The sequence below is a fragment of the Heterodontus francisci genome, chromosome 7 (assembly GCF_036365525.1).
Source record: "Heterodontus francisci isolate sHetFra1 chromosome 7, sHetFra1.hap1, whole genome shotgun sequence".
NCBI classification, from domain to species: Eukaryota; Metazoa; Chordata; class Chondrichthyes; order Heterodontiformes; family Heterodontidae; genus Heterodontus; species Heterodontus francisci.
The window spans coordinates 68,092,924-68,116,318 of NC_090377.1; the positions used below are offsets into that span (position 1 = coordinate 68,092,924).

At 45.1% G+C, this 23,395-nt stretch overlaps 1 protein-coding gene across 10 annotated transcripts in view; it reads left to right on the forward strand.

The window, feature by feature from the left end:
• kalrna (kalirin RhoGEF kinase a) overlaps positions 1-23,395 on the forward strand; it is a 980,827-nt gene that overhangs the window by 558,129 nt on the left and 399,303 nt on the right. For 9 of the 10 annotated variants that reach the window (XM_068035342.1, XM_068035333.1, XM_068035338.1 and 6 more), the window contains exons 15-18: positions 4,040-4,206; positions 6,152-6,271; positions 11,229-11,447; positions 12,148-12,297. In XM_068035342.1, coding sequence (XP_067891443.1) covers positions 4,040-4,206; positions 6,152-6,271; positions 11,229-11,447; positions 12,148-12,297 — 656 coding nt within the window. The remainder of the gene's footprint in view (positions 1-4,039; positions 4,207-6,151; positions 6,272-11,228; positions 11,448-12,147; positions 12,298-23,395) is intronic. The other variant, XM_068035334.1, reaches the window with a different exon arrangement.

Genomic DNA, 23,395 nt, shown 5'->3' on the forward strand with positions numbered 1-23,395 from the left:
CAAAGTCACAAGAGTCTGAGCTCAGTCTATTCTTGGTGAATGTTCCCCAAGCGCATCCCAATGTGCACTCCCACTTCATCCATAAATGCAATGTTCCTTTCCACATCGTGACAAGCTCCGCAGCATGATCCAGTTGCCTTCGTTGCTTGAATGCTGACCTTAAGTCTCAAGGATTGTTTTCTCGACGGCATGTTTTACGTGAAAAGGAATAAGGAAAGAACATCAGTATCAGAGCTTCCCTCCTCCAATGAAATTACTGTTAAGCATGCTTTATGTTCTGCAGTAAAGGTATGTACTGATAACACCGCCAATGATTGTACATAGACTTACAAACGCTGTTCAATAAAGTGCCACATAACAGGTTTGTCAGCAAAACTTAAGCTCAGGAATAAAAAGGATAGCGGCAGCATGGATACGAAGTTGGCTGAGACAGAGGAAACAGAGAGAAGTGGTGAAAGGTTGTTTTTCAGACTGGAGGAAGGTATATAGTGTGGTTCCCCAGGTGTCTGTACTCGGATCACTGCTTTTCCTGATCTATATGAATGACCTTGACTTTGGTGTGCAGGGCACAAATTCAAAATTTACTGATAACACAAAACTTAGAAGTATTGTGAACTGTGAGGAGGATAGTGATAGACTTCTAGAGGACATAGAGAGGCGGTGGAATGGGCGGACACATGGTAAATGAAATTTAATGCTGAGAATTGTAAAGTGATACATTTTGGTAGGAAGAATGAGGAGTACAATGAAGGGTACAATTCTAAAGGAGTAGAGGGACCTGGGGGTATATGTGCACAAATCGTTGAAGGTGGCAGGGTAGGTTGAGAAAGTGATTAATAAGGCATATGGGGTCTTGGGCGTAAAATAGAGACATAGAGTACAAAAGCAAGGAAGTTATGGTGAACCTTTATAAAACACTAGTTTGGCCTCAACTGGAGTATTGTGTCCAATTCTGAGTACCATGCTTTAGAAAAGACATGTGCATTAGAGAGGATGCAGAAAAGATTTATGGGAAAGATTCTAGGGATGAGGGGCTTTAGTTACATGGATACTTTGGGAAAGGTGGGGCTGTTCTCCTTAAAGAACAGAAGGTTGGTAGGAGATCTGATAGAACTGTTCAAAATCATAAGGGGTCTTGACAGAGTAGATAGGGAGAAACAGTTCCCATTGGCAGAAGGATTCAGAATCAGAGTACACTGATTTAAAGTGATTGTCAAAGGAACCAATAGCGACATGAAGAAAATATTTTTTACGCAGTGAGTGGTTAGGATCTGGAACACACTGCCTGAGAGTGTGGTGGAGGCAGATTCAATCATGGCTTTCAAAAGGGGATTAGATAATTATCTGAAGAGAAAAAATATTCAGGAGAAAGGGAGGGGGGAGTGGGACCAGCTGAGTAGCTTGTGCAGCGAGCTGGCATGGACATCGTGGGCTGAATGGCCTCCTTCTGTGCTGTAACTTTCTCTGATTATATGAACTTAGAGAGTCCACAACCTGATGACTGGCAAAAGAACCAGCGGCGACATGAAGAAAAACTTTTTGATGCAGTGAATGTTTAGGACTGGAATGCAGTAACTGAGAGTGTGGTGGAGGCAGATCAAATTGGGGCTTTCAAAAGGAAATTGGATAAGCATATGAAGAAAAAAAATTGCAGGGCCACGGAGAAAGGCTGGGTGAGTGGAACTAGCTGAATTGCTCTTGTAGAGAGCTGCCATGGACACGACTGGCCGAATTGTCTCCTGCACTGTAACCAAAATAAAATTCAGTTCAAGTGCACTTTAGTCACAAATGATAGAAATGAGTGTAACTCTCACCTGAAATGTATGCTGCTTACACACAAGTTTTGGTAGTCAGGTCATCACCATAATTATTCTTAGTTCCTGGTACAGAGAGGTGCGATCAAAAATTGAGATTCAGGTGAAATTTAAACAATATGGACAATTAAAAATTGACAGAATAGGAGGCCAACATTTTTTACAGCCTTTGGTAAAATCTGTTGGCACTCTTTTCCAAGGCTGAAGCAGAAACATGATAAGAAGTGATAATCACAAACAAAGTGAAAGAAAACCCAATGCAGTCACAGAACCAAGTTTGTAAGCAAGTTAATCGCCCAAACCTATTTAACGTTTTCTGAAATGGATATGGGGTTTAATGGGGTTGTGGCAAGAAGACTGATCCTGTTTGCCTCTCCTTGACACCATCCATGAAGGTCAGTATTACTGCATGTCTGGAAGGCAGTAGAAGAAGATTTGAGGCCACAGTGTGTTAGCTGTGGCAGTCCTTTGTGCATGTTAGCTATAGGTGTCCTTGCAAATGGCACAGCTCTGCAGCCGGCTCTCTGCTGTCCCAGAGACTGTGGAAACACTTCTCTACATTGTTCCCACGTAGGTGTGCCAGAACCTGCAGATAGGATTGGTGTTATCTTGGCAGGTGCAGTCAGTGACATCATACTGTCTGTTGATCACCCTGGGAGGTCTTTTATGCAGTATGCAGTAAAGCATAACCTACAGAACAGTAATTGGGGTGCTCCTGAAGAATCATCTAGCATTGAGGTTAGTTGGACCTTCACTTATCGTAATTGCCAGAGTCTGCTGTCAAAGTTTGTGCACGGAATTGGTGTATCCACACACACTAATCTTTTGAGAAATTTTAGCTTAACAGAGTTAAAATATATCAATTAACTATTATTCAGGCTACAATTATAGAAACCCAAAGTGACAGCTCTCACTCAATTCCGCTGGAGTGCTTTCAGAAAATGGTATTTCAGAGACATCTTGGGCTGGAGTTTGTTCTCCCCCAGGCGTTGAGTTCTGTGGCGCGGGGTGGGGGTGTGGGGGGGGGTGGTGGCCTGATGATGGCTCCGGATGAGGCCGGTCATGGACCTCGACGTTGTGATGGCCCGGCCTAATCCTCCTGGCGGCGGCGAGGCTCCGTGGCTTACCCCCCCCCACCCCCCTACCCACTGCCGCTGGGCAATGGGACTTCAATTATATATTCAAATCAATAAAATGAATACATTTAAAAAGACTTACCTGTGATCTTGAATGCCCGCTGCAATCTTCGGCACAGCGGCCGCCACTCCCGCACCTTCAAATCTCCGTCTGGGGAAACAGGGCGCCATACTGGTGGGGAGGGGGGAGGAGGTAAGATTTTCAGTGCGGGAGGAATGGGGGTACGGGGATGGTGGGAATGGTTGACCTTTAAACTTTGTGCAGTTTGGGGGTGGGAAAGGTCAGATGTAAAAGGTTAGAGTTTTTGGGGAGGAAGGGCAAATAGTTACTGAATTCTTAGTGGGGGGTGGTAAAGGGGCGTTATAAATTTAATTTATTTAATTTTGGAGGGTTACTTCTTTAAAAATTTTAATGTGCTGGCATCGCTGGCTGCCCTTTAAAAATTATGCCAGTGCCTGTGTGCAGGCAGCTGATGCCATTGCTGGCGACCGACAGCCCACCCCCTCCCCATGATTGGGGGTGGGGGGGGGGTGATGGGCCGCCCCGGCTATTTAAATGAACCGCCCACCGCACGGGAGATTGTGGTGGCTCTTTGGCATACGGCCCACATGGGCAGGCCGCCATTTTTTTCAGCTCACCGCCGAGATTGGTGGCGAGCTCTTAAAATCCAGCCTCTGGTCATTTACAACTAGTAATGGTCATGAAGATTAGTGTTTATATCAAATAGCAATTGTAAGTGAAAGGCTAACTGGATCTAACTTAGCTGCAAGTACATTTGAATATCATTAGTTGGTTTTGTTTACTGTCATATTTTCTCTTTCTTACTGAAATTATTTATTTTATTTAAGAAAATGCAAAGTTTCATTTGTATCATTCTCTTTCTGTAGGGATTATTTTCTATTGACTGTAGTGGGAATGAGGATAGCAAATGCTCTGTCAAACTGATAGGTCTTGGAGAAGGGGAGTTCTGTTGTTCAAATAATTGATTTTTAAAGGATTTAACAATAATGAGTAAAAGTCAGATACTGAGAAGTGTCAGAAAGGCGCAGGTTTGTAAATATGTCATAAAATGTGTTTATTTTAATTAGGAATTGAACTAACATGTGATAAAGATATGGATTTAGGAACACAAGTGCAGGAGCTGCTGGAGTTCCTTCATGATAAACAGCAAGAGCTCGAGCTGAATGCTGATCAGACCCAGACGCGCCTGGAGCAATGCTTACAGCTCCGTCACCTGCAAGCAGAGGTTAAACAGGTAAGGGGGAGAATGATTGCTTAAAGTGTAGTGTATTATTAAAGCGCTTGCTGTTTTTCATTTTAAGCTTGAGGTCCTGTTGGGATACCATATAGTTGTTTTCTTTAACTGAAGCCTCTTCTCCACTCCTGACCTAAGCATGCACTATTACTCAACCAAGCTGGCAGGCAATCCTATTGAAACAGCTGCAGGGAGGCTGAGACATTGGTCTGGAATGAATCAGTTATTAATTTATTCAAAATAAGAATAATGCAGTATGCCAGCCATCATTTTGAAAGAGAAATTTAGGTAGCGTATCCCTTCCGTACTGATGAAGCATCACATACACAAAATGTCATAGTTTCTTTCCCCTTTACAGGTGGTGACTCCCGTGCCCCACAGATTAATTTTCAGTGATAACAAATAGCTGTTCTACTGTAGAAAACCAGTTGGTGAAGGATAGAGCTGGAGCCAATCTTTACACAATTTTATAAGCATTAATTTACAGAGTTACACATTACAAGTATGCACCTTCTAACCCAACAACCACAGTTTCAGCCTGTGTCTATTTATAGGGGCGCAAGTGAATCCCCAGTTAATGCCCATCACCTGCATACAATTAAACATAATTAATGTACAATGAATACAATATACAATTAGAGCTTACTCCCATTGTGAATGAAAGTAAATACCATTTTCTTTTACCTACCCCAGTGAGCAGAACTACAAATCTATTTTTATGTCTTGTTCAGCAAACTTCATTAACCAGTCCACAGCAAGCTTTTTTTGCTTTTTTTTCTTGCTTCCTTATACCTCTTTTAGAGTGTGAACAGCAATGAGCATATGGTTAATCACAGAAGGAAATTCCATAACTGATTTTGCTCATCAGTGTAGTTGCATTTACTTTTGCTTATTAGCATTAACAACTCAAGTTAAATATAGCCACACATGTTTCAGTTAGACTGTTAGCCTAAAGTCGTGAATGACACTGACTGTAAGTTAATAATACAAATTGTGGGGGGAGGAGATTGCATCAATCTGTGCTGAAATAATCAATGACTTGTATTTTGAAAGTGAGAAGTAATTGGCCAGTATGTGTTAAGTAAATTAAATATAGAAGATTCTTAATGCTATCTGACCTAGTAGGTTGAATGGAAAGTAAGTCTGAAAGGCTTGAGGTTACTTAACTTTTGCTAAATGCTCTAAGAAGATTCCCTTGACTATGATCTCCCTTATGGAATCAAATTTCTCGGGATTACTGCCTTCGGTCATTTATATCTTTAAGGGTTGAATGCTGACAGATGTTGTCTTAAATAATGATGGGCTTTTGGAAATGCCAGCATTTGTTTGCGTCCACCCAAATTTCTAACCGATAATCATGTCCATATACATTGTAACATATCAGTCACAAAAAAGTAATTGATTATACTTCTTGTTAATTATGCAGAAGTCGCTAAAGGAGTGTTTCTGTTTTCCTCTGGCATTTGTAAAATCAAAAGTAGGGCCACCATCACAAATGTATGGATTATGTCGTTAATCCTCTGACAATCCCAAAGAAAGAATCTGGACAAACACTGTACAATCAATGTTGTTGGTTTAGACCCAGATCTTGCGCTAACATTGAGTGAGATGAATCACTCTGTCTTATTAAAGTAACAGTGATGGGAACCTGTGTATTATTTCAGGACAAATAGTAATCCTGACAATCCTACAACTTTGCCCTTTTCCTTTTCTTCTCAACAAAAGAATGCTTGCAGCATCTGTCTCTGATCCCCTTAGGGATTATTATTGACCATGGTGCATGCATGGTGCAGCCTGGATTGTAAAAGACTGATTTTCACATCTTTGTGCTCCCAGGAATTGTTCATCTTTAACTATTTGAAAGGGAAATCAGGGAACACACTATGGTGAAAATGCTTTAAAATGATACCATGATGAATTTCTGTTTGCTTTCTTTCTCCTGCAGGTGCTAGGCTGGATACGAAATGGGGAATCCATGCTTAATGCTAGCCTTGTTAATGCTAGTTCCCTATCAGAAGCAGAACAGCTTCAGCGAGAACATGAACAATTTCAGCTGGCCATAGAGGTAACACCTACTTTTGAATTGGGCTTCAAATTGAAGCTGAGTTGTGAAGGTTTTGTGCTTTGTAGTATCGAATGGATTTATTTCCTATGTTCTATAAAAACCAACAAATAGCACCAGATATATTTCTGACATTTCACACATTTTTTACTTGCTTTATATTGTAACACGAAAAAGATTCAGATTTCCTTAGAACTCTCAGATTTTTTGGGAGCGAAACCCAGTTGAATTGCAGATGTATGAATGATTAAAAAAAAACTCTTAAAAGCAATAAATCAGCATGTAATGTGAATTGATGTCAGGCAATTTCCTCAGAGCTGCTCCTGACCCACTGCTGTAACTTGGCAGAAGTGTGGTGCAAACTCCATTTATGTGTCTAAGGAGGGTTTTGTGCTGCAGGTCTCGCTGAGTTACGGCATCAGAGTGGAAACAGTTCCGAAGAAATTACATGCCAAAGTACTAAAGAAGGTTCAAAATGAATTGAGTTTATCTAACTCGTATAAAATGGTATCCCAACCTAAAAGAAAATGTTCTAATGCATCAAACAGAGTGTGATAAAAATCAACCAGAAGGCACGTCTCCAATTCAGCTGATGAAATCACTGTGTAGTTTATACTGAATCTATTAGATTAAGTATTAATCTCCTTATTTGCTAAACTTGCATGGTTCCTTAGAAATTGTTTCCAGCAAATTTTCATCAAAGGCCATTTTTAAGATCAATGGTTTAGAAACTCTGGTTTTGCAAAAAAAAAAAGTATCCTTACTGAGATTTTATACCCTGTTCAGATTGAAAATTCACATGTGAGGAATTGCCCTCTCATTTACTTCTCCTGTTTCAGTACTCAGGTATAACATTATCCTGCACAAGTAGGCCATCCTTGGATTTCTGTTTCCGTCAGGCATTATCCCAAAGAATTGCACAACAGAGCCACCTTTACTGTGTGGGTGCTGTTCAAAGGGGTGGAAGTTATGTTACAGCTGTACAGTGCTCTGATTAGACCCCTTTTAGAGTACTGTGGCCCATTCTGGGCATCACACCTCGGGAAGGATATATTGGCCTTGGAAGGATAACAGAGTTTCACCAGAATGATACTGGGACTAAAATAGTTAAATTATGAGGACAGAATGCATAGACTAGAATAAAATCAAAATACTGTAGATGCTGGAAATCTGAAATAAAAACAAGAAATGCTGGAAATACTCAGCAGGTCTGACAGAATCTGTGGAGAGAGAAGCAGAGTTAACGTTTCAGGTCAGTTCTGATGAAGGGTCACTGACCTGAAACGTTAACTGTGCTTCTCTCTCCACAGATGCTGCCAGATCTGTTGAGTATTTCCAGCATTTCTTGTTTTTATAATGCATAGACTCGACCTGTATACCTTTGAATATGGAAGAATAGGGGTGATCTAATTGAGGTGTTAAAGATGATCACAGCATTTAATAGGGTAAATAGAAAGAGACTAATTCACTGGTGGGGGAGTCCAGAACAAGGAAATGAGGCTGGGCAGGTGGTTGATGTGTCAGTGGGGAAGCACTTTGGGACCTGTGACCATAACTCGATTAGCTTCAAGATAGTTATGGAAAAGGATAGGTCTGGTCCTCAGGTTGAAGTCCTAAATTGGGGGAAAGCTACTTTCGATGGCATCAGGCAGGAACTCTCAAAAGTTGAATGGGAGAGGCTGTTTACAGGTAAAGGGACGTTTGGCAAGTGGGAGGCTTTTAAAAGTGAGATAGGAAGAGTTCAGGGCTGGCATGTTCCTGTTAGATGGAAGGGCAAGGCTGGCAAGTTTAGGGAACCTTGGTTGACGAGGGATATTGAGGGTCTGGTCAGGACAAAGAAGGAGGCATATGTCAGGTATAGGCAGCTGGGATCAAGTGAGTCCCTCGAGGAGTATAGGGATGTAGGAGTACACTTAAGGAAATTCGGAGGGCGAAAAGGGGCCATGAGATTTCCCTGGCAGATAAGATAAAGGAGAATCCTAAAAGATTCGAGAAGTATATTAAGAGTAAAAGCGTAGCTAGGGAGAGAGTAGGTCCCCTTAATGATCAGTATGGTAATCTATGTGTGGAGCCACGGGAAGTGGGCGAGGTCTTAAATGAATACTTCTCGTCTGTATTTACCATGGTGAAGGTCATGGAAGCTAGTGAGTTCAAGGGAGGGAACAGCAATATCCTGGAGCATATCAACATTACAAAGGAGGAGGTGTTGGAGGTTTTGAAGCGCATTAAGGTGGATAAATCCCCAGGGCCTGACCGGGTGTATCCTCGGATGTTATGAGAAGCAAGGGAGGAGATTGCTGGGGCCCTGGCAGAGATTCTTGTATCATCGTTAGCCACAGGTGAGGTACAGGAAGACCTGAGGATAGCTAATGTTGTCCCTTTATTTAAGAAGGGCAGCAGGGATAAGCCAAGGAACTACAGGCCTTACATCAATGGTGGGAAAGTTATTGGAAGGGATTCTGAGAGACAGGATTTATATGCATTTGGAAAGGCATGGTCTGATTAGGGATAGTCAGCATGGCTTTGTGCGTGGGAAATCATGTCTCACGAATTTGATTGAGTTTTTTGAGAAGGTGACCAAGAGGATTGCCGAGGGCAGGGCGATGGACATTGTCTACATGGACTTTAGCAAGGCCTTTGACAAGGTCCTGCATGGTAGGCTGGTCCAGAAGGTTCGAACACATGGGATCCTGGATGAGCTAGCCAATTGGATACAAAATTGGCTTGGTGACAGGAGGCAGAGGGTGGTAGTGGAGGGTTGTTTTTCAGATTGGAGGCCGGTAACCAGTGGTGTGTCGCAGGCATTGGTGCTGGGCCCTCTGTTGTTTGTCATCTATATTAATGACTTGGATGTGAATGTGGGGGGCATGATTAGTAAGTTTGCAAATGACACCAAAATTGGTGGTATAGTGGACAGTGAAGAAGGTTGTCTAAGGTTACAACAGGATATAGATAAACTGGGAAAGTGAGCAAGGGATTGGCAAATGAAATTTAACGCAGACAAGTGTGAAGTGATGCATTTTGGGAAGTTAAACCAGGGCAGGACATATACAGTGAATGGCAGGGCCCTGGGGAGTGTTGTTGAGCAGAGAGACCTTGGGGTGCAAGTACATAGTTCCCTGAAAGTGGCAACACAGGTAGACAGGGTGGTGAAGAAGGCGTATGACATGCTTGCCTTCATCGGCCGAGGCATTGAGTACAAGAGTTGGGACGTCATGTTACATTTGTACATAACATTGGCTAGGCCGCACTTGGAGTTCTGTGTGCAGTTCTGGTCGCCGCACTACAGGAAAGATGTGATTAAGCTAGAGAGGCTGCAGAAAAGATTCACAAGGATGTTGCCTGGTTTGGAGGGCTTGTGTTGTAAAGAGAGATTGGATAGGCTGGGTCTGTTTTCCCTGGAGCGAAGGAGGCTGAGAGGGGACATGATAGAGGTATATAAAATTATGAGAGGCATAGATAGGGTAGATAGCCAGAGTCTGTTTCCCATGGTAGGGTGACTAAAACTAGAGGGCATAGATTTAAGGTGAGAGGGAGGAGGTTTAAAGGGGATCAAAGGGGTAAATTTTTCACACAAAGAATAGTGGGTATCTGGAATGAGCTGCCAGAGGAGGTGGTGGAGGCAGGAACAGTAGCAACATTTGAGAGGCATCTGGACAGGTACTTGAATGAGAAAGGCATAGAGGGATATGGAATTAATGCAGGCAGATGGGATTCGTATAGATAGGCATTATGGTTGGCATGGATGCGGTGGGCTGAAGGGCCTGTTTCTATGCTGTATGACTCTATGAATCAATAAGGGGGCATTGTCTTAAAATTAGAGTGAGGCCATTTAAACGTGATGTCAGGAAGCACTTCTTCATACAAAGGGTCGTGAAAATCAGGAACTCTTTCCCCCAAAAGGCTGTTGAGGCAGGCCAGTTGAAAATTTCAAGGCTGTGATTGACAGTTTTTTTAGGCATGTGTATTAAGGGTTGCAGAACAAAGGCAGGTAGATGAAGTTAAGATGCAGATCAGCCATGATCTAACTGAATGGCAGAAGAGACTTGAGCGACTGAATGGCCTACTCCTGTTAGTATGCACAGCCAGTGAGGACAGGAAGATCGAGAATAATTGGGGCCTGAAAGATAGCAGCACCATTTCTCTGTTGTTCTGGGGGAAAATCCTATTTGATCAGGACATCAGCAATCTATCCCTTGTGGAACAAAACCACATCTGGTTCCAGGGTCCATTTTTCTATCCTTTTCTGTGTCTATGAGCTCAACAGAAGAGGGAGGCAAGCATAAAACTGGACAGAGAGTTACTTTGGGCACCTCACAGGGCAATTTTGGTAAACTGCGTCTCCACAGACAAGTTGGCAGGTTCAGGCAGAGGGAATATGTGCCTGAAATTTTTTTTTAAAATACAACAAATAAGTCACCTGCAGCCCCATTTCAGGTCAAACAAGTCAGTTGAGATTATCTTTTTTGTTGTTGCATCTTGACTTTTGAAAATACTGGAAATGAGGGAAGTGTTGCCTTTCATAGTTGTCATTTGATCCATTCCTTTTATATGTAACAATTAAAAGGAATGGATCAATTGGCCACCATCCACATGGATGTACAGTTGGATCATTAATATATTATTTTTCTCGACATAGTACACATGAAAAACACAATATTTATCATGGATTCAAATATGAGCAGCAACTGTCCTCAACTTTGAGCTTACTGATATTTTGCACACATTGAGATAAAAATCAAACCCTCAGCATTAACACCAAAATATGCCAGAATGCAAATTTTGTTATGTCACTTAAAATATTGTTGTCCCTCTCTACTGTTATTGGTTACTGGAATTAACAATTCATTGTAAGTCTTTAAAAATGTTTAACTTTCCCACATCTCATTACTCACACCTAATCCCTTTTACCATCTATCTGGCATTTCTACGCAAACCTCTCTTTCCTCCCTACACATAGTCCCTCTTTCATGCCACTTCTTTGCAGAAAACCCACCAAAGTGCCCTTCAGGTACAGCAGAAGGCTGAAACCATGCTGCAAGCTGGCCACTACGACTCAGATGCTATCAGGGAGTGCGCTGAGAAAGTAGCCCTCCACTGGCAACAGCTAATGCTGAAGATGGAAGACAGACTCAAGCTGGTCAATGCATCTGTGGCTTTCTATAAGACATCCGAACAGGTAGAAAGTTCAAGCATGCATTTTATTTAGCCATTATATGTTGAAATTTAAGGTCTTGAAGCTGTAATCCTGAAATAGATCAGCAAAAATCTTAATGTTTTTCACCAATTTATTGTCAAATTCTACATTACAATTAGTTTTCATTTGAATGTACCTTGTACCTTTACATTCACCAATTCAATTAAGTCATAATTTCACAGAAAAACATCCAAACTTCATCCATAAATTCCATGCATTATTGGTATAATTTCAGAGTATAACCAGGACAAATATCTCTTTTTGGCAGCAAAATGGGACAGAAGATATTGGTCAGTTTCCAGTGCCAAATCAAGATCCCTGAATTTCTGGTTGCTTAATGTCCCTTCTTACGGTCCGTCCACCAGGTCCCAACAGAGATAAATATTTGCCAGGACAGGAGATCTATACTGTTCTTCGCTGAGAGGGCAAACATCTCCTCTGAATGACAGCACCTCTGATGGTGCAGCTCTCCCTCAACGCTGTACTGAAATATCAGCCTAGATTATGTGCTCTTGGAGTGGGACTTAGAATCCCTAATCTTATGACTTAGAGGTGAAAGTGCTATTATTGAGCCAAGGCTGGCACCATAAAGTCATCCATGTCGAGCTGACTGTGGAGTTGCTCAGTCTTGGAAGCTGTGTGTGTTGAACTGTCACTTCTAATGCTTATTCCCTATTATTAGGTATGCAGTGTCCTCGAGAGTCTGGAACAGGAGTACAGGAGGGATGAGGACTGGTGTAGAGGCCAAGATAAATTGGGGCCAAATGCTGAGACCGACCATGTCACACCACTGATAAGCAAACATCTGGAGCAGAAAGAAGCCTTTCTTAAGGTAGTTTTCATTTCTATATTTGCTTAAAAAATGATGGCCCTGAATTACTTGGGGGGCTTCTCTGCCAGTGCAAGTCCATGGAGTGGAACCCCTGTACATTCTAGCTCCAGGCCAGGGCCTCTAACCCAGATCTAGGTGACTGGTGGAAGTTACATCAGAAGTGCCACTCCAAATTTGCTGGCGCCAAGCCACTCCAACGGAGAAGCCCGTGAGGCGTTTCTTGGCTGAGCAAGAGCTGCCTCTTAATTTAAATGTTATTCCTATTGGAGCAATATTCAGGCATTTGAAAGATGATTCCCTCCAGGATTGATTACATTTCTCTTGGGAGCTTGTCGAACCCTTCCTGAGACCTCATTGGATCTCATGTCAGCTCTCAGCAGAATCGCAGTGTAACTGTGTTCGGCCTGAAATTCTTCTATAATGCTCACTCTGGCTCTCACATACCGTCTCGGGGATCTCTCCTTCTCAAGCAGAATTCAGGCTTTCCACCTTCTTTGGCTGCAGGAATTTCATGACCTATTGTGTGCACTCTAGTGCCCACAGTAAAACTAACATAAAAACAGAGCAGTAAATTCTGTCCAAACAAAATAAAGTCCTCATTAGAAGTGGACTAAACAGTGCATGAAGTACTCGGTAATTGCTACATTATTTTTATTAAAGGGGCACTACCATTGCATTTTCTTCAGGAGGTTTCAGTTAAAGTAAATCACTTTATTTCACCCCAACAATGTGCCTCACCCCAACCTCAGAAAATGAACCACTATTGCAACAGTGTGGCATTTCCCCCCCAATTCCTACACTAACCAATCTGTAACCTCTCTGAATGAAATGGTCAGTTACTGCTAAATTTGTTTTTTGATAAATGCTTTAATTTACATAGAATTAGATATTGCATAGAATGTAAAGCACAGAATCAGGCCATTTGGTCCAACTGGTCTGTGCTGGTATTTATGCTCCACATGAGCCTCCTCCCACAGCTGTTCATCTAATCCTATCACCATAGTCTTCTATTCCTTTCTCCCTCATGTGTTTATCTAGTTTCCTCTTAAATGCATCTCTGCTATTCGCCTCAACTACTCCTTGTGGTCACAAATTCCACATTCTAACCACTTTCTAGGTAAAGACGTTTCTCCTGAATTCCCAATTGGATTTATTAGTGACTTTCTGTTACGACCAGGTGAGAAAGGTGTCCAGGGGTCCCTTTTAACCTTCACCTGGTCTTATTGAAACAGGGTTTATTTTTAAACACACTGTGTTTTAACTCCCCCTTGGCTTTCCAAGTATAAGACAAAGAAATGAGCACAAACAGGCCTCCTTAGGTGTAAAGAAGAAAAGTGAAATTTTATTCAAACTTAAACTCTAATTTGATTAATGCCTATGGATACACACCGTGCCCCATGCTAGCATGCATACGCGATATGCACATGCAAATAGAGACAGAAAAGAGCAGAAGAAAAAATAAAGTAGAGAAGTTTGAGGCAATATAAGAAGAGTTTCTTGTTACTGTGCCTTGAGTTCACTGTAGTCCTTTTGTAGCTAGTCTTGCTTTTCGTTGGGGTCCAGTATTCTTCTTAAACCTTGTTCACTGTAAATTTTTCTTTCTTGGGGTTCATGGATCTTTCATGGGTCTTCAGTTCCGTGAGAAAGAGATGGGAGCAGACTGGAGAGAGGTCTTTACAGTCCAGGAGCAAGAGCTTTCTGAGTTCAAATTCTCATGGCAAGTTCAAATTAAAAAAACTCCAACAGCTAGTTAGTCATGTGACTAAACTGGTCTGATTACGTCTTCTGTGTATTGGGGAAGCACGGACTGGTTCCTTTGTTCCAGCGCTGTCTGCCAGTTTGCAAAAAAGGTCTTTCTGGCGAGGGGCCTGGCAATTTCTTGTGATAGGCCTTCTTTTCTTCCCAGCAACAATTTTAAGTTTTAATGTTCATGTGGCGAAATAGTGTGTGCCTCATTCTTGGCAGGTGGGGGCCTGCATGACACCATCATATACTTATGTCCCCTAGCTCTGGTCTCCCTCACAAGTGGAAACATCTCCACTATGCTTATCCTATCCAACCCTTTCATGTTTCATGAAATTTAATTTATTTTAATGATACTGCTCATTAATAAAACATCCTGTTCAGTTTGGATCCTTCTTCCCCTTCGGGCTGAATAATGTGATTGTTCAAAAGCGCATTATAAGTCCATTGATTTGGGATGGTGATGCACGATGGCAGACAAGGTTCCCTGCTGTCAGTGCATACTTGGAAAATTACCCCCTTAATGTTAATAACCCTGCAATGCAACAATACAGTTAATTACACTCAGTGATTATTGTCTTTAAATGTTTCCAGTTGAATAGTTGTCAAATAAACAGCTACTAATTGTTTAATTTGTTCTTCATTTCTTTTCCATTTTGTTTGTACTTGTAAATCAATTGGACAAAGCTACAGCAAACATTTGCGATGCTCTTGTAACTCCTTTGCTGCTTTCTAATCCATCATCCTGTTTCTGTTGCCTTCCACGCTCTCCCTATATTGCTGTTTTCAGCTTTCACATACTTTCTTTTGTTGCTATCTTTCTACTTATCTATTATTCATTTCCTAACACCGTCTCTCCTCCTTCTGCACATCCTGCATTTCATCTCTTCTTGCAATCTCTTTGTAGGTCTCTCAAAATTTCTCATCACTCTGTTTGCTTCCCACACACTTTATGATAGATTTATGAATTTGCCCTGGTGATTTCAGGCTTCAGACACAGGGGGCTAAATTTAGTGAGCCTGTCGCGGGACCTGGAAGTGGGCGCCGTTCTCACGACTCACCTGTACGACTGGCCCACCGCAATCACGTGGCAGGCAGCCAATTATAATAATGGAGGCGCAGGAGCCATCCAATCACATGATGGTGGCAGCATTCGAGATGCCGAATTCGCCATCAGCTGACTCCGGAACTGCTGCTGGTGCCATATTTTAAGCCCTGCCAGCCCTACTTGCATTGCTGACTTAGACTCATTTGCTGTTTCGTGGTCTCTGCTGAAGCCGTTGTTGGAGTAGCTCCTGGACCCCCCCATCCCTAGATGAAGGACGCTGCAGTATGGCAGAGGTAAGACACAGGGTGACCCCACGGTTTAGCAATGCCTTCCTGGAGATTCTCCTCCAGGTTGCAAGAGAAAGGCGGGAGGTCCTATTCCCCAGCTATGGCAAGAAGAGGTCCTCCGACCTGACCAGGCAAGCTTGGATGGAGATCACAGAGGAGGTCAGCAGTCGTGGGGTCACCCCCTGAACAAAGGTCCAATGCCGCAAGCGGATCAATGACCTCCTTCATTCTGGCAAGGTGAGTGCTCCATATCTCTCTCCTTTTTGGGATTGCATCTGGCCATGCAGGAGGAAGTGTAACATGGGGAGGGAGGCATCACAAAGGCACTGGTAAGGGGGTGAGACATCACCTCACCCTGACAGATGCATGGCTGCATCTCAGCCAAAAGCCACCTTCTTTCACAGATCATCCCCATTAACACCCCTGAGAGCAGATGTGAGGATGAGCTATATTGGAAACCCCAGCAGAAAACGAGGGGCTACTACCAGCAGAACTGTCCTGTTGATCTTCCTGCAAAGAACGACTGTCTCACTTTTTCCACTTGCAGGACAAGAGGGCCTATAACAGCAGGGAGACATCGCAGACTGGCGGAGGATTACCAGACATACAGTCTCTCTCAGCACCCGAGGAGGAGGCACTGGAATTAGTGGGGACCCAGGGCGGCCACTCACAAGGGCTGGTGAGACTGGAGTCTCTGCGCGAGGGAGTAAAGATTGTCTTCAAACCTCTGGAGATCTGCACAGCCTAATGCACACACATTTGTGTTCTCTCATGCAGGTCGACTTCCACAGGAGACTCCAACAGAAGGGGGAACATCATTCAACCTCTGAGGAGGAGGGGCAATCAGAGGATGCACTGTCACATGACTCGCCTGCACCTTCCACCAGCGCAGATACTTTCACCTCGGTGGGTTTACGCTCGGCTTTAGAATCAGGGTCACATGCTGGTGAGAGCACCACACATGTGCCTGAGCAGCTGGCTGAGGCTGAGACAGTTGAGACCTCTCACAGACGGAGGACTGTGGGTGGCCAGGCCCATGCTGAGGCCCAGGCTCATGACGAGCCTCTGGTGTGGACAGGGCATGCTGGAGTTGCAGAGAGAGGTAAGGCAACATCTGGCGGAGATGCCAGAGGCCATACGAAGCCATGAGCGGACGATGGAGGAGTCCATCCGTGCCATGAGTGCTGTCTTTGCTCAGGCATGTGAGTGAATGGCTTCCTCCATCGAGAGCTTGGTGACCCTCATGGAAAGCCAGATCTCGTAGATGCATGCAGACCTGCAGACAATCGCCTTGGGCATGAGCTCGACAGAGCAGTGGCAAGCCAAGAGAAGGACAAGGTGCCTGGACTCCTCTCCAGCTCCTCGTCCCTCTGTGATCAGCAGGGAGTTTCAAGTGAGCCTTGAAAGAGAGGAGGAGAGGCTGACCTCCACAACTGGGGGCTCCCCTCAGGGCAGCAGTTCCTCATTCCCTCCGCCAGTGAGCCCAGCTCCAGCAGCCGTGATGCCTGTGGAGACTCCTGCACCTGTGCAACAAACCCTTGGGCGGCTGGGGCCCTCCAGGCCTCAGGCAGTCAGAGGACGGCTGCCGAAGTTATCACAGGCCAAGGGGCAGCCTGATCAGCAGTCTCCCTCCAGCCCAGCTGCTAGCACAGGGGTCACACTCGTAGAAGCACTCGAAAATGTGTAAAGAAAACCACCTAGAGACACTTGGGGATTCACAGATGTTTGACATTTGGCATTTGTTTTTTCTTACAGGGCTGGATTTTATAGGCTCCCGGAGGCGAGGTTGGAGGTGAGGGAGCCCATAGAATCGCGACGGATAGCGGGGGGAGGGCCCGTCGCTGCTCCAACATCAAGCAATCTTGCCGGGGGAGGGATAGACCGGTGATGGCCTTGCCACCCAGAGGCCAATTGAGGCCCATAAGTGGCCTATTAATGCCCATTTAAGGGCCTCTTCCCACTGCCGCTCGGATCCAACCAGAAGTGAGGGTGCCTCTGCCACATGGGGAGGGCACGTAAAATGAGGCTCCCTCCCTGCGAGCTTGGGGGAGAATGGTCCTTCCTCTGTGAGCAATCTGTGGCCCGCGGAGGGCCCAGGTTGCGAAACAGTGCACCTCCCAGGAACCCTTCCCCCTAGGCTTTACGCCCACCCCCCAAACCCCCTCGCCAGAGCCTTCCAGACTGGCTCCGGCCACCCAGCCTCACTTACCAGAGGTAGGGGGTTCCAGTGCGAGGCCTGGGTCCAAGGCCTCTGCAATACCGAACACTTAACCTTCAAAACACCAGTAGATTGCTACGGGGGGACGTGAAGGCCGAAGCAAGGTTCCCCCTGCCATTTCGGCCTGGTGATGGGGGCCCTGCCTCCTCTACAAAATCCAGCCCGTTATGTTTTTTTGTTATTGAAGTTAACATTCATTGTGGAAAATGCTTATTCTTTCATGCCTCAATTGTGAGATGCTGATTTCACCCTTCTCCCTCATTGGGCTGCCAGTGTAGGCACAGTCCTCCTTTGGTAAGCATCCCACATGGGCCCAAGCATGTGGTTACAATGAGCGCTAGGCATGGAACCCAAATAGAAAGGAGGCAACAGACTGAATACATTGAGGCGAGTCTTTATTGATTTCGCTCTGAGAGGCCATCATGGTGGCTGGAGGTGGGTAAGTTTGAGACTCTCTCTTGCCTCCTTGGCCCATCGCTCAATGTGCATGATCTCCGGTACAATGCCTTCAACATCCAGTGCTGCCTGCTCATCACTGTCCTCCGCGTCCTCCTCCTTGGTGGAGGAGCATTGTTCAATCATGTCCTCATCATACAAGGTCTTCCCCCCTGCAGTGGTAGACTGTGCAGAGCACAGCAGACCACCATAATACACGAGACCCTCGCTGGGGCATACTGCAGGATTCCATTGTACTGATCCAGGCAATGGAATCTCATCTTCAGCAGCCCAATGGCCTGCTCAATGGTTGCTTGGGTGGAGCCACGACAAGAGTTGTGCCTCTGCTCTGCTGCAGTGCGAGGGTTCCTCACAGGCATTAGTAGCCATGACTTCAATGGGTAGCCCTTGTACCCAAGAATCCATCCCTGAAGGTGAGCGGTGGGAGCTGGAAAAGCTGGTGGCACCTGGGACTGTTTAAGTATGTAGGCAATGTGGCTACTTCCCGGGAAGCAGGCACACACCTGAAGGAAACACTTTCACTGGTCACAGACCAGTTGAACATTCATTGAATGGAAGCCCTTCTTGTTGATGAAGGCGGCTGGCTGATCCATTGGAGCCTTGATGGCCACTTGCATACAATCTATTACACTTTGCACCTGAGGAAATCCAGCGATGCTCCCAAAACGAATGGCCCTCTCCACCTGACTGTCAGGGTTGGTCCGGTAGCGCACATAGTCACCAGCCCTCTTGAGCAAGGCATTGGTCACCTCCTTGATGCAGCGGTGCGCTGCTGCCTGGCAAATGCCACACATGTCCCCACTGGATCCTTGCAATGATTCAGACATGCAGAAGTCAAGTGCCACGGTGATCTTCAAGGCCACGAGCATCGGGTGACCCATAGGTTACAACTTGTTCTGCAGCATGGTGCGTAAGACATTGACGATTTTCCTGGAGAACCGTAGTCTTCTCTGATAATGCTCAGACATTTGGAGGTCGCTGATCTGAGTCTGGTAAACTCTCTGGCACAGGTGGGCCTTCTTGGCACGGCCAGCTGCTGTTGCTCTCGCCATTCAGCTTCATGGGCAGGCGCAGCTGCCTCTTGGCCCTCCCTTCATCGGAGATGCTGCATCACATCACAGGGGTCCACAAAACACAGGGCATATGTGACCAATGCCAGGTAATCAGTAGTCCTCCAGAGCTTTGTCCTTGCAGAGACAAAGTTGTCTTGGCAGTTTTGCCTTTGCTACTCCTCTTGGCTGTCTCACTAATGACCCTCAGTGCCCACCCTTGCTGATAGCCGACCCTGTCACCCAGCATTATGGCAACCCGGTTCTGCCACCTGAGATCAAGCCCACCTGTGCAAAGCACACAGCGCTGTAGGCCGACAATAGCCTCCACTCTGCCATCTTCCCCTATCCAGTGCTGGTCATGGCTGCCTACCTATCGCAGCACTGAGGCCTCGCTTCGGGTGCCACCAGCTTTCAACAGCCAGGGATCGGAAGGCACATGAGGGCCGCCCATCGCTCACTTAATTACAGGCCCTCCATTGAATTGCTATCAATTACATGCTAATGTATTAAAACTAACTGTTCTACAATTTAAATTACACTCCCATTGCGTCAGGGCGGCAACGCTGCCTTGGTCCTTTCCCACCGCTGACTAGATCTGGAACCGACATCATAATGTCAGATTTCAGGGCAGACATATTCGATGCTGTTCTCCGGCCCCCCCACGCCCCCCCCAAGCCTCCATTCCCACTCCAAACTGGCTCACTAAATTCAGCCCCAGTTCTGCAAATTTGTAAAATCTACCCTTTTAGTGTTTTGTGTTCTGTTTCTTTGGCTCACTCCGTGTTTTTTTCTCCTCTCTACTTCTGTTTAGCTCTCATTCTGAGTCAAATAACAGGCAAAGACGTCACTTCTATTGTCAGAGGCTGGAAAGGATTGGTTTGGCCTGGAGTGTGTGAGTGAATTCTAAAGGGCAGAAACTCAAATTTAAAAATGAGGCCTGCTCATGGAATTGGAATCAAATTCTGATCAGAATGGAGTTCATCGGCATTTGCATTATAAAATTGATTTGAAGAGATGTTCTAGTCTTCCTTTTTCAAAATCATTGAAAAACATTGCTGTTGTAAATGGTTACTATTAAGTGGAGATGTGATTTCAGTGGGAATTGAGTTATACCAATCCTTTGAGCACTTCACTTTCAGCAGGCCATGAAGGAACTAAGCAGGCAGACAGGACCCATGGGGCAGGCCTGGGAGAAGTCAGGGGCCTGGATCGAACATTAGTCTGGAGTGATAGTGGTTGTCCAAGGAATGGCTAGCCTGTGTCTAGGCTGGGAGAGCAAGTGATAGACATAGCCTGAAGAGAGGGCTGGGAGGGATGGAGATGGATAGCTAGAGATGATAACCAGTGCGAGGGAGACGTCTGAAACTGAATTAAAACTTTAAACCTCCTAAGTGACCAGTAGCTACACTTTTTAAATTTTAAATACATTTGATTTTTTTTCAAATAGTTAACATTACAGTGTCTAAACAAATCGGTACAATTAATAATATTTAACAGAAAAACGTGTTGGAACCTAAGTAGACTATAACTTAATAAGTGACCAAAAACATTGACCGGGATTTTATCCAGGCAACGGGGGTCTCGACCACTGGCTAAAATGTCAGCAAGAGCCCTGCGTTGCCTCCTCTGGGGAAGGTCCACCGCATTACATGCCATTTAGGCACTTCAGTGGTCAGCGGCGGGCCTTCCCTTGGATCAAGGACCTCAGCAACAGAGGTCCCGCCTGCTGAGAGCTGTCGGCCAATCAGAGGCCAGCATCTGTTTAACTGGGCAGTGTCACTACGGAGGCAGTGGCTGCTGCCGGTACTCAACTCACCCGAGGCCCTGGACCCAGGGCTCAGGTAAGGCAGGGTGAGAAGGGTTTCGCGGGGTGGGGGTCGGCAGCAAGGGCAGGAGGGTGGCTCTCAGTGGGCCCCCACTTCCTGATGCCTGGTCCCTCATTCAGGCACTGTGCCTTTGATGAGGGAAACCCCACCCTTGCAGCCAGCAAGCAACCCGCATGGGTTTGCTTGGCATGCTCCCCGTGTGATGACAGGCCCGCCAGCCACTCGACTAATTCTGGTGAAGGTGGGATGAGGCCCTTAATTGGGCATTAATTGCCCACTTAAGGGCCTCAATTGGCAGCGGGGCGGGAAGACCATTCACAGGCCTTCCTGCCCTGGACTTAATTTGGGTAGAGCCAGGAAGGTAGCGGGGTCAACCCTGCCACCATACCGCCCGAATATATGTTCTCCCCGCCTCCAAACCCGACGCAGGGGAGAGCATAAAATTCCCCCCATTGATTGTACACCATTTCAAATGATAAAAGTTAATGTTAATAGCATTGTAAGTTCAGTGGATTGTACATTGTGATACCACATAGGTTCTCCCCAATGATCAATGTGCACAACTACAGTAGCAATGGACAGAATGGAAGTGTTGCAGCCAAGATTGGCAATAGCAAGTGAGCTGGAAAGTGAACCTAGTGAGACAGGGAGCAGCACTTTCAAGGTCAATGCAAAAGAATTAAGGTTTGAAGCTTTCTGGAAGGAAGGCAGACTATAACTGCAAAAAGAGGTGTCCACTGAGCACTTAGGGAAGATTAAAAAATATCAAGAGAACCTTGAGGACTGCTGACCAGAGATTGAAATAAAATGTTGAGCCAGGGCCTTGGGTTGGGAATTTGGAGGGACTATTCAGAGAGTCACATGGTTGCTGTTCTTCCTGTGTCATGTGCAATCTGTGACCAGGCAATGAACATGCTCAGTCTTAGAACCCTTGTGTCAGCATTTTAATGTGGTTTTTAGTTATCTGTCCAAGGTCCAAAGCAACAATTCCTCCCAGTAAATATAGAACCACATATAAATGAGGTGAAGACAGTGAGTGAAAAATGTTCATCTTGGAAGGGAAACACTACACTTGCACTGAGAGAAATGGCAGTATTGCCTGTCTGGTTGTTATTTTTGTTTTATATTGGTGGATCAGCTGGATATATTGGTGAGTTTTTGTTCAATCAGGAATTGGTTGACAGGCCTTTAAAAAAATTGTGAATTGTGCTTGACTTACTGTCTGTGGATTGCATATCACCATAGTAAGAGATGTGTGGATCTGGAACAATGCAGGTGCTTTGATGCTGCAATTGGCATGTGCTCGTTGCTAATACTGGTACAAAAAGTTGCATTTTTTCCATTCTCCAGCAGTGACATTTCTACCATCCCTCACTCCATTAAGCACAAAGTATAGTACAAATTGATTAAAAATTTCAATTTCCTTCACTTACCCTGAAATATATTGCACCTTTAAGTTCCAGTTTGACAAATTAGCATGAATTAATTGCTTCAGAAAAATAAGCACATTGGAGATGATCTCGAACTCCAATTCACTTACCACTGCAATTTCACAATCCCAAGTGTCTAGCCATTGGCCTTCCATTCACCAAGACATTTTTGCAGCTACAGATCTGCTCAACCACACCTTTGATGCCCTGGTCCCTATTAAAACCATAACTCTCTCTCACCCTGGCTGTTCCCTGTGGTACCACCCTCATCTCCACTCCCTTAAGTTCAAGACCTGAACAGATATGGCATTTATCTGGTTTAGCCATTCACCACCAGATCTGGCTGAACCACATAAAAGCACTGTTAGGTCGTGCTGTTGAATGTGAATACTGCTCTCTATTTCAGGATCATCCTGTAATACAAAGGTAACCCCCGGCATCTTGTCTTGACTTCTTTCAATTCATTCCTGGGATGTGGGTGTTGCTGGCCAGCTAGGATGTTGCCTATCCCTAATTGCCCTTGAGAAGGTGGTGGTGAGCTGCCTTCTTGAACCGCTGCAGTCCATGTGGGGTAGGTACACCCACAGTGCTGTTAAGAAGGGAGTTCCAGTATTTTGACCCAGTGTCAGTGAAGGAACAAAGAACAAAGAACAGTACAGCACAGGAACAGGTCATTCGGCCCTCCAAGCCTGCGCCGATCTTGATGCCTGCCGAAACAGACACCTTCTGCACTTCCGGGGCCCATATCCCTCTATTCCCTTCCTATTCATATATTTGTCAAGATGTCTCTTAAACGTCGCTATCGTATCTGCTTCCACCACCTCCCCTGGCAGCAAGTTCCAGGCACTCACCACCCACTGTGTAAAAGACTTGCCTCGCAAATCCCCTCGAAACTTTGCCCCTCGCACCTTAAACCTATGTCCCCTAGTAACTGTGTAAACCTCTATCATGTCGCACCTCCACCTCCGTCGTTCCAGTGAAAACAATCCGAGTTTTTCCAACCTCTCCTCATAGCTAATGCCCTCCAGACCAGGCAAC